Below are 12,325 nucleotides of genomic sequence, written 5' to 3' on the forward strand. Positions count from 1 at the left end.
TACACTGTAGCTCTCAACAAACCTTTAAACGCCCAATGGTTCACCTGAGTCGAAACTCATCGCCCTGGTGATACAGGCAGCAAGGACCTCTGAAGCACTGGTATGTGTCTTCGTTTTTAGGTAAAAACCTACTCCGTTGGGCTCAATCGATACATCTCGTCCCTATCTACGAAAAAATCGACAGTTCAGGCCATATTATCGTAACTATCTGAATTAACTCTTTCTGTTTACATGGCGCGTGCACATCCTATATTATGCTTATATTTTATGTTTTATTAATTTTATGGCGTATTCCTGCATTTATTTTATTTTCTACTTCTGTACTACGAGGAGCCCATTTTGAGCATTATTTGTGTCGTATATAATCAAAGGACATTAATGAAGTAAATGTCCACATGGAGGTAGTATGTTTGTCCGAAACGTCGGTATCTACCTACAAGTATACACGGCGTTACAATCCAGAATGCCAACGCCCACATCTTCCAAAGCTGAATTAAATATAATTTATTAAAATTAACATAAATGCTTAAAAGGGTATACCTTTTTTACTTTTACAAAGAAAATGTTTTCTCGTTATTTTCCCCAACAAATCCTACATTTACCTTGAAAAACGAAAAGTTATTTCACTTTTATACGCACATCTGTGGACTATATGTTGTATGCATCTTTTATTCATGCAGAAATAAGTTAGTTCTTTCTCTTTTTTCAGAGGTTGGCGTATCTGACGATACAGCAACAATAGACGTTTTTCCGGTTCCTCCCGCTATTGTCTTCCTTTGACTGACGACTTCAAAAGAATCTGGAAATAATCTCACGAGGCCATATATTCCCATTACGCGATTAAAATCCTGCTATGGTAAGCAACATACAAGCAAAATTGAGGAATTTAAATGTAGGGTCCGCATTATAAATTCGGGTTATTTGTAACGGGATTAAAATTTTAACTACTGATGTAACGACAACTTCTACCTTCAGTACTTCTTCAGGCATATGAAATGTTAAGATCAAAAATTAATATTTCGGAAAAGTGCAGTAACTTACAGAATTCAAAGGTACGCGAAAAACGTCCTTACCGACGAGAAGACAAAACATTAGTAAAGCACATCTCACTGATATAACCATACATCATAAAATGTAGCTTAATTAACAATATTACCTATTCTTGGTACATTTAATCACGGGTTCAATTCGTTCAATATGCATATGCTGCTCAGTAAAAAATAATTTACTGAAACAAAAGACTGTCTACACAGCACAGAGAAACAGATGTTTACGCGTTAAAGCTTAGCATATTTCGAGATCAAGAAAATATAAGTAATTATTTAAATTGTTACAAGCCGCTTTGTTACATTTTTCAATAAAATGTGTTATTTAAACAAGATTTTTCAGTTGTTCTTAATCGACAATTTTCTTCTTTGAAAACAAATTCTATAATTACAAACCGGAGATGGACTGTAAGCCTGTCTCCATTAATGTAGTAATCCGCCCCTGTAATGTTTCAAATTAACACGTTTAATAGAATAAACACCGTTTAACAAGTGTGAATGATAAAATAAGGAAGACCACAATCATTTTCGTTGTTTAAAACTTCAACCGTCATCAACACTCATCATTTTCTAACTAACAACTGTCCAAGAACTTGTTTGCTGAAATTGTAATTAATAAAGACACGAGTGATGTACGAACGGACATTAAGTGGAAAGGCTGCTACTGCTGCTGCCATCTACATCATTTTAAACAACCACTTCGCAGCTGACGTTAATAGCTTAATGTTTGATCAACCGTCATTAAAACAGCGTCTAAAACAGATGCTAGAAATACCGTATATTTTCCCCAGTCTGTCAATAAACAAAAAAGTAGTTAATACAGTAAATTTTCGATTCAATGCCTCAACAAAAAAATTCAGACCTAAATCTTGGACTAAATTTTAGCCGATTAGCCTGCCGGCAAATAAACTGTGAATAATGACCGGGTACAAGTACATACATTGTACATTTTGGGCGGATTGCTATTAAAACATTTAAAAGATTTATTACTGGTTTATAAAACACACGTATTTTATTTATGGATTATTTAAAGCAGTTCAGACTATGCAGTGTCGAATTATAGGATGCTAAATGAATAAAGAGTTGGGGGGAAAATACGGAACGAATCGGTCATGACTTCATTCGAGGTATTACCGAGACACCTGCCTGAACAGACTGAAGAAATAAACAAGAAAAGAAATCAGTCGGGTTAGGTTAGGTTTCCGGGCCGAGATTTGAGAGTTTATATGACGTGATTTATCAAGTGTGGGATGAATGATAAGATAATTATGAAATGGAGAGGAACTGGAAGGAGATGATACGTAATGGATAATATTAGGTGCCAACTTTGCGGTCTTCAGAATGACAGCGTGGAGAGTATTTAAGACACTTTAGCACTGTGATGCCGGAGCGGACAGACATTTTGATGATAGAGCGGGCAAAAGGTCGGCCACGTTTAGCAAACAGACGCAAGGGCGTGGCCCGTCTAATAGTATTTGTAGTGGAACAGAATACTCCGATCAGACAGCTTCTCCCTCTGCGTCACTCACATACCCTAATCCACCTATGCCCCCCCCCCCCCCCCCCCCGGTCAAGTGACTCTGAGCTCTCGTTACCCGAATGCCAAACATTCGTATTGTCCACTGGTCGAGGTCCAGAACCAAATAGCAGTTCAACAGTCCCCCCTCAGCAGGTGACAAGTCGATTTACGTACGACAAGCGTAGAGCTGGACAGGAATTGCTTCTGGCATTTCGCGCCGTGTAGCCTGGTAAAAGTTTACAGACGTTACAGAGGAGCTACATGCCTCCATCTTCAGGGCGATGAGTTATAGTACTTTCCGCAAATTCCGTCCCACAATTCAGAAGACAGCTATCTTCTTACTAGCCGCAGTGAGAACCTCAAATTCTAATTAACTAATTAATAATTTTCTGCTTGTTTCTTACTACTTCAGTTTGTAATCTGTACCTGAAACTGACTCCCAGAAGATAATAACAAACCTCATTGGTGGAATTCATATTATATAATTATCATCACCGTCATTCTAAAAAAAACTTTTACGAGATGTTTTAGCGTGTTATGAAACCACGACATTAAAATGCGAATTGATATGTAATTTCCATCTCGTTTTATGACCCTCTAAAGCATCAAAATGCCGAAGAAAAGCTTTGAGATGGACACTGCATGCGATAATAAACAGTAATGTTTGTATAATTATTTCGTACCTCTGAGCTATAACAAAAGACTCTCTCGTCAAGACGTTGATGGTGACGTCACGATACTCAGCGTGCGTGAATGTAAAAGGTGTTTACACTACAGCCTTATTATAAAATAATGTGTTGAAGTGAAAGACGCTAAGCAAACTTCCAGTCTAGGTCTCCCATTCAAATTCACACAAGAGACAATATTCACCCTTCATTTTGTACTCTGCAAAATAGGACGTCCAGTAACACACGCTGAAGGCTTAAACCAGAATGTTTATGTAGCCATTTCATATGAATGCATTGACACATGAATGTGTACATAGCACATTTAATATTCCTTCACAAATGCAGATAGCTTCTGTTTGTGAAGCCCAAATGCTATTGTCATTGAGACTTCAGCACCTTGTTCCTACTGACTGTCAGGAGAAGGCAGTATCACACCTACGAGAACTTAATTTACGCGAAGAAAAGCCACATATCCACCTTACTATACGGGATGTAGTCAAGCCATGGCGATCTAGGGCGACTTAGCCTAGGGTGTGAGCCCCGTGTTTAAAGTACAACGCATAGAGTAAGCACTTCTAGAAACCTAGAAAATTATGTAGCCTAAAACTTCAGATAGCACCAAGGATATAAATAATGTAACTTACATAATTGTTTTGTTTGTGGATTGTTTCTCGTTAAATTCCGTGTAAAAGATAAAAAACAGCAAAAACGACCTCATATTATGTAAATCATACTCGTTAATTTCAACGGGAAACTGCGGGGCCAGACCTCTAGAGGTCTTAAATTTTTAAGGTTATAACATCATCCGGGCGATGATGGAAGCAGCAAGTAACTCTGAAACGTCGATAACGTCCACCAGACTACAATGCGTTACAACTAGGAAGACAGCCATATTCTTCTTGGTTTATTTAACGACGCTTTCTCAACTACACAGATTATATAGAGTTAAATAATAAATTAGGGAGAATGTGAGGAGAATCGATTGTAAATCACACGAAGACGGTGTTGCAGAATTCTTCAAGTGGGAATGAGGAAGTGGCATTTATATCACCACCTTGTTCAAAATTTGCACAACTTCTGTGGTGAGGTGCGGTGTTAACATAACACTGGAATAGCACAGTAATTAAGACCGCTAGCGAGTTATTCAATGACAGACGGCAAAGAACAGGCGAAGTGGTGTATGCAGTAATATGTACACAAAATACGGGCATAACACAAGGTATGTTAAGAAGACATACAAAAAAATCTTCATCTTTGTTAACTACAAAATAGAGAATGATATAAAATAGCTTTAACCTTCAGGCATTTCACTAAAATAAATATTCAATAATTTGCTCACTCTTTGACAGACCATGCAATCTTCATGTGATACACTGTCATGTTATTCACTTAAGCTGTTTCATGAACACTTTTATTCGAAGCCCTGAAACGAACCTTGCGTTTATTATTAGGACGTAATTTAGTTCATAATTAGAACAGTTGCTAACACATGTAAATGGTAAGAAACATAAGAAATTAGTCATTAATTTCCTAGCGTTTTAATATTGGGACAAATTCAGTGTACGAGTATGAAACTGGGAAATACAAAATAAGTAACGAACTTCAAGAATTAAGTTTAAGAATGTATACAGACCTACTTTCATATAAAGGCCGCAAAGAGTAATATTGGAATGAGACGTATATCAAGACTGACGGTAAATTATACAGAACCCTTACACTGTGCATGTCGCTGAACAAAGGCCAGTCAATAAGTTTATATCCTGTTGTCTTTTATGGGCTTAAGCATTCCCCAATGCCGGTCCTGTAATGAACACATCTTACATAATGCAATATGATGTTTACATTCAATACCAAACACATTTAAATGTGACATTATATTATACATCTGACGAACGAATCACTGCATTTAACACAGGCCTACAGGCACATAAAGCAGGAAAGGACCTTCAACGTTTCCTTGGGTCAAAGCAATCAAACAATTTCTGCATATTTATGCAAACGTTACATTAAGCTGATAAACTCTGTGATGTAGTTTTCAGCACGAGTGAGTTCTAGACACAGAAACTTAATTAAATTATTAAATACGTGACGCAAGAATAGCATCCTTTTAAGACACAAAATGGACGCCAAAGTGTGTAATTGCTTAGCAAATTGAATGGATATGAAATTAATTGGAGGAAGGAACTATTCAGTGGGAAACAAAATTTTGATCGTTTTATTACCAACACGTGTGTGTGAAATAGCCGACAGACAGATTTATTAAAATGTAATTTGCACACTATGTTTAATTACATCTGCCTGATGCTTACCGAATCCTTCGTTATGCTTACAAAACATCACAAAGCAGAGGACACCCTTTGGGGATCGTAAATGGATATAACTGTAATTTCATCTTGGAAGCTATACACGAAACTAGTGTTTGTTTAATTAAATTAATGTACGTAAATGTTCGTGGTTATAAATATTGTGGGAAAAATAACCTTTGAAAGGAGAGTTTGAGGAACAAGGTGCAGCTGAAAAGTCTGAAACCAATATCAAAATTGGATCATTCTACAGTGTTTAGAATTCACCAAGTCCCTGATTGTAGTTGAGAAGCTTCATATGTATAATTCTCCCGGCCACTTACGTTGAAATAAAAATTGAAATACGCTACTAAGAGTGCATATTTTCTCCTCCCAAAACAATCAGTTTAATAAAACACCTTAGCCAATTACATTTATACTATTCTATAATGGTCATGCTCATTCAACCTCGTTTCAGTTCTATCGAACTCTACGCTAAGCATGCCATACGTGTCGCAGAACTGCCTAGAAATTTGTAATAATCTAACAAGCTAGTAATAACACTCGAAATTTCACTACTCTACTTATTAAAGTCCAATAATTAATATTATCCTGAGGTAGACTCCTAAAATCTATTTCCTTTTTGGTTTTCTAAGTTACCCCTTTTCAAAAGGTACCTCCGCCAAAATTATAAACTAACACAGATATCAACGGATGGATGAATATAAAGATTTCTGATAATTATCCATTAACTATTAAATTGCTCGTCAAAAATCACGGGAAGATCTGAAGTGGTAAACACACAGTCATGAACACTGTCCCAAAAGACAGATTCATAAATATAATTTTGTAAGGCCCAAAATCCAACCAACCAGCTAACCTAACCTAACCTAACCTAACCTAACCTAACCAACTCTTGCTTGTTACAAAGATTCGAAAAATACAGAATTTCTGTTGCGTAAGATATGATTCGTTCGTCAGAAACTGTCGGGAGTCGAAATGTATTTGTTACTTACGTCGAAAGCTCCTTTGATGATCGGTCCAGCCTGACCTACATAGAGCGTTGACGCAGAATCGAACACCAGCTCCTGAGGAATTCTCTTCGTGACGACCGTATCATACTTCTGACAGTTGAAGAACAGAGTCACGTTGTTTGCAGTGACGCTTAGAGCAAATCTGGTCCACTTCTTCACGAACGATGGCACAACGAAACTAGCGATAGTTTGAGAAGCAAAATGGCTGTTCACGTCAGTGTAGAGGAGGCTGATGTTCACGCTTCCGGGTTGTGAAGGTCCCGAAGGTGTGATCTGAACTCCCAGTTGTACCACTGTCTCCAGAGGATTTACGACAGAGAACAGGAAGCCTCCGTCGCGAGTATTGGGTCTCACCGTCGCGACGATGGAAAACTCGCTGTACAGCTTCTCAGGAATGAATATACGATATGGGGACTTCACGTCAGAACCTGGCCGAAGTCCGAAGGCCGGGAAACCATCGAAACCATTGTCAAAGAACTGAGTCTCCTTATCGTCGAACGGTATCTTGATGGCTCGAAGAATATCGGGATCGCAAATCGCTTCTGAAACAATAAGACACGTCATAAAAACATTAACATTATTTTGTCTTTCCAACTATTATCTGTCCCCTCCTCCCTCTGGAAAAGTTTTGTATACTTATAAAACATGATCGTACACTGTGAAGATCTAAGACTCAGAATACATGATAATAAATTTTGAATAATTACATATTGTCATTTTTTTCGCTTGAAGAATATATACTGAACACACCGTAGATATGATTCGGTCTTCGCATACAAATTCAAAAAAAAAAAACTTGTGCCGTGAGAGATGTCTGATACAGCGTCTTCCGTCAGAAGCCTCAGGATACAGTAAAATGACGAAGATATATGAAACATGATTCCTACTTCTATTCGTTGCCATATTTTGTGCCAGCTTAACTCAATACCCATCTTCACAACTGTACTTCGCTCATATTAACTTCCATATTACCCAAACATCTATTTCTAGTTCTATCCAATATCCTGTTTTAAAATGTGCTTGTATTTATTGTTTGCCCATGCGTGCTGAACGTCTGTTTGATATCAATCGTGATTTGTTCCAACCCCCATCGGAATTTAAAATAAGAATGTTGTACTTTTAAACATCTCGTCGGAAAGAATCCCGGGTTGCCCACGGAAGTGGCATATTGAACCATCGGGATAACGGGAGGTGTTGGGTTCGAGTAACTAAATATTTATAGTTGCGCATTGAAGGTGCAGACAGCAGACCCTATTTCGACAACTCCCTACTTGCCTGCGAGCAGAAGAGTTGTCTGACGGCAGGACTGTAGCTCCAAACCCTCGCTCTGAGTTACGAAAAATTCAAATGCGCCGACGAACAAAGACAATGCCATACACCGGGGCACTGATTAATTCAACGGGGGGAAATTTTTATTAAGGTCAAAGCTTGACGAAATAAAAGCTAAATGTATTGTCACTGAACTTCGTCTCCGTCCCTACGACTCGCGGCAATTTTAAGCCGTTTGAGCCAAGCGAAGCTAGTTAAAAAATATTGTATATTATCCGTATTTCCACAGTAACTTGTATCAACTGAACAGTTCACTTTCAACTCGGTCTGAATGTCATGCCACTGGGGGGGTCACAGAGGAGGTAATAAATGAAGGCAGAAAAACGAACAGAGTGATAAAAGCAAAGAGACGGCGAGAAAGGAGACAGGAAAGAATAAATAAAATAACAGAGAAACGGAATGAAAGACAGAAAAACAAAGAAACAAAGCAGAAAGGCGGGAAACAAACACCTATGCAAGAAAACAAAGAATTCAAAGAACCAACACATGCGACATCGCAATCTGTCTAGTCAGCATTTCGTGTACAGTCGATACCAAGAAATATGAAACGAGAAGCTATATCAGAGTAACTGGATATAGTTCTGCTTGCTTGTAAAGCAGCACACAACAATAAAATAGCAACCCAGTGGACAGCTGCAGTGATTACACCGGTCACAGAAAGAAATATGCAAATGTTCCGTCACACACAAGCACGTCGTAAGAAAGGAACGGACAGAGAGAGAGAGAGAGAGAGAGAGAGATGCTGTTGTGGCGGCGCACTTCTGAGTCCGATGAAACATCGTCAGATGGCAGCAAAATGTAGGAACAGCAAGACCTAATCGGGCTGGGTAATTTATCATTATTTTACGTAATTAAGATTTGAGTTTCAATTGTTGAAATTTTAGACACTTTATTCCAGACGAAATGTGGATGCTTTTATCTCTTCTTAATTTTTTTCAATGGCAAAAATAAATTTCCATTCCGTCATAGACACTCGGTATCCCACACGGCAACAAAGAGAAATCTCCAACTTCACCCTCAGTGTACGAAGAAATAATCCGTCACCTGGGGTGCGTTATTGTCGCAAATGACATGTGCTGGTTTTTGGGGCATTTTTAGCAAAAACATTGACAATTGAAGGGAATCGATTTTTTGTTACTTTTCTTTAGCACATAGGCCTCTCTTACCCGTAACTGGCTTTTCGCTGTTCAAAATCACTCCTATGAAGGAACTAACTTCAACTGAATTATTACCACTTATACTGATGAGGCCATGTTGTATTTATACACGTCAGATGTTCTAGCTAATGCTCCAGGTCTATTTTATATAAGCCTGTAAGACGTTTCGGGAGATAGTTCTATTCGCCAGCGCCTCCTCCAAGAAGAAAGACTGTTTAGGATCAAATTGTAAGGTCAGTGTCACGCGAATAAAACCCATGCCCCCATAAAGATTCGATGGGAGGCGCAAGGCGTGCATTTGGTTCGGGGAACAAGATAGTAGATTAATATTTTTTGTACGCCCAGTATTGAAGTTATGTTTACTGATATAGAAGCGTTAACTGGCACTTAATAACAGTCATGAATCTAATGACTGTTTTTGCACTGATATTTATTATTTTAATTTTGTTTCATCCACTAATGAGGATCTGAAATTGCTGTGAGTTCTTCTTTTGACGACAAGGACATGCCAAAAGGCTTAAAAGCATCTTCGTCATGACAGCTTGTTAAAATATTTACAAATGAATGAACCGTGTTCGTGTTAGAAAAACAGGGACTAGGATAAACTGACAGATTCATTGTAAAAATTAGTACACTTTTACACTCATCGCTATTTCTACGTACGAACATCGAGATAATTACAGTTGTCGCTGCAGCAAAACTACTACGAACTACTTTTAGGAGCGCATTAGACAGTTTCCTATCAAAATGACGGGAAATCTAAAGCATTACTTAAAAAAATGAATTTTTATTGAAAATTGTGGCAAAGCAGTTTATGAATACTAAAATAATAACTTATATTTGCTTAATTACGGAAGCTACGATGCTGCAAAGTGTCTTGAAGCTGTTTTACACAGTTTGAGAACACCACAAAGATGCAACTATTACATTAATATAATATGCACTTAATTAAAGACATTTAAAAAGAGTTTATAATTATCTCTAATGTAAGAAACGAGTTAATTATTTTATTCCGGTTTATTTTAAGACGCATACATCTATCCTACCTGCTGTCTCAGTGACGAGATTTCTCCGTCATTTGTTTTTAGTTTGTGTTTGTGAAAGGCACGCACAATACTGCAAGAAACCTTTTGTCTTAGGAGCGTAAAAAAGTTGACGACCGAGAAATATCGAATATTCAACTTCATTCTTCTAAGTAAACGGAATGGGGGGGGGGGGGGTGAAACGCGAGGGGTGGGGGATATTGTGTTAAAAGCACACGTGAGTTTTAACTAATGAGTCTGTATGAATAAAGAATGACGTAGGCTGTAAGGTAAGAAACAAAGTAAAAGGAAACAAGAAGAGAAATTATTAAAAGTCCTGGAACCTCCAAACGTACATACGCTCTTTTACGCTTTCGTAGTTACTGAATGGATCGTTCTTTGCATAATTTAGTTGGGTTGAAACTTCTAAGAGATGATATCGGGACGTCTTTTTTTTATTAACGACTGGTGCTTATGAATTCAGAAACGAAACGTCCGATGTTGGTCTTCTGAGTTGCAACGCCGTGTTAGTCCGGCTAACACTTTGAGAATTAAAAATAAAATACGAAAGGATTTAGTAAAAGTCAGAACAAGCATGAAATTACAAAAAGGAATTTGTGCATTGAAATAAAGGAAAATTTTCTTCATAATAAATTGGGCATGATCACGTTACGTAATTGGATGAGAGCGTCGAATTATAAGATATTAAGTAATGAATTGGAAGGAATAAGAAAGGAAGCTATCCTAATCTAATTTGAGGTACTATCCCGGAAAATGCCTGGAGGGAATGAGGAAAACCACGAAAACCCTATTTTAAAGGAACTGGTCTCCGTGCCGAGATTATAAACCGGGACCTCCCGATAGTCCTAAGACAAAAATATTTGGTGTGAAAGTTTTAAGGTTGGTCAGTCTGAATATGACACTTTCAGGTTCGTAAATAATATAATTTTATTTTTGTTCTGCAAAGACAAAGTTTAATAATTACACAGACCCTCAACAATGCAAGAACAGTTAACGGCTTAACAATGGCAGTCACACGGCTCTTGCAAATTTATTAACAAACTGCCGAGTGTTTTCAAAAATTTATACGAAACGATTGAGACAGACGCGAATTTTTAAAACGCCTGCAAGACACGTCACGAGTTTGCAGTAATTACAGGAAACAGACCAAATAAATGTTCTCCTAATTCGTCAACAAGTTGAAATTAAACTTCGCTTAGCGTTTCGTTACTACTTTGTATCTTAAGAAAGGTGCAATTAAAATCTTTAGCGTCATCGTAATGCTACATCTGGCAGCAGAAAAACGTCGCCAGGTCTTCATAAATAATTTATTTTCTGCCAATGACCTTCTAGTATTAGGTCTGTAAATGAAACAGAAGCGAGGAGGTGTTTTATCCACAACGAAACCGCGGTTCTGATAACCAGACAAGATGACGGCTTTCTGCTATCTCGTAGAAGTTGACCGACGTTTCGGAGGTCCTTGCTACTGACTTAATTACAAGTTCGGAATCTAAAGGGTTAGCATCTGGCCCTTCGCTGATGAAATGGGGAGAGCAGAATACAACAAAATGCAGAGACTGCGATATAGACTTAATGTAACGCTAAAGTGGGAAGAAGGAGGGAGAAATTGATGACGTGGTCAGAGAAAATAGAAGAATAATTCAGGAGACTGACTCAACGACTACGTAATTTCAAATGAGGCGGCTTGAAGTTTGAGAATTTGCCACATGGCTGGGTCAGGCGTGAGTGTCAAAGTGGGGTCAGTCGGAATTGACTTTACGGCTGACTTAAAGACTTGAGTTACTTTAAGTGCCGCGGTGACGTAACCGGTCCCTCTCACCATACGGATTCGCAACTTTTAAACAAATACAGTAATTATCGCCCTGATGATGGAAGCAGAAATTATAGCCGAAACGTTGGTGAACTTCTGGAAACACGTCGGTACAACCCACGTACACAGTGTGGGATATGGTTTTTGGAACTTTATAAATTATATTCTTTTCCAAATATTGTTCTGTGTACGTTGAAGCTTGTATGGATTTTGGACTGACAAATACATGGTTTGAGTAACGCGTTTATGGTCACAGGTCAAATTCTGGATCGGATGAAGCCGAAGAATATTGAAGAATAAATTCTTTATAGCCAGAAACCTCTGTTCAAACTTGACAGCGACGACTCCATCAGTTGACGAGCTCCTAAGGCTACTGAGGTCACATGCACTACCAATGTGGGACAGTGATCTCGATACTGTGTAAATATTTGACGAAA

The 12,325-nt window shown here is 38.1% G+C and overlaps 1 protein-coding gene across 11 annotated transcripts in view; it reads right to left on the reverse strand.

The window, feature by feature from the left end:
* Mp (collagen XV/XVIII-type protein multiplexin) overlaps nucleotides 1–12,325 on the reverse strand; it is a 228,823-nt gene that overhangs the window by 121,751 nt on the left and 94,747 nt on the right. For all 11 annotated transcript variants that reach the window (XM_087350117.1, XM_087350121.1, XM_087350119.1 and 8 more), the window contains exon 3: nucleotides 6,532–7,091. In XM_087350117.1, the coding sequence (XP_087206243.1) occupies nucleotides 6,532–7,091 (560 nt within the window). The remainder of the gene's footprint in view (nucleotides 1–6,531; nucleotides 7,092–12,325) is intronic.

Source organism: Zootermopsis nevadensis, unplaced genomic scaffold, assembly GCF_977971745.1.
Source record: "Zootermopsis nevadensis isolate Lab colony 2312 unplaced genomic scaffold, Znev_1.0 Znev_ptg000017l, whole genome shotgun sequence".
NCBI classification, from domain to species: Eukaryota; Metazoa; Arthropoda; class Insecta; order Blattodea; family Termopsidae; genus Zootermopsis; species Zootermopsis nevadensis.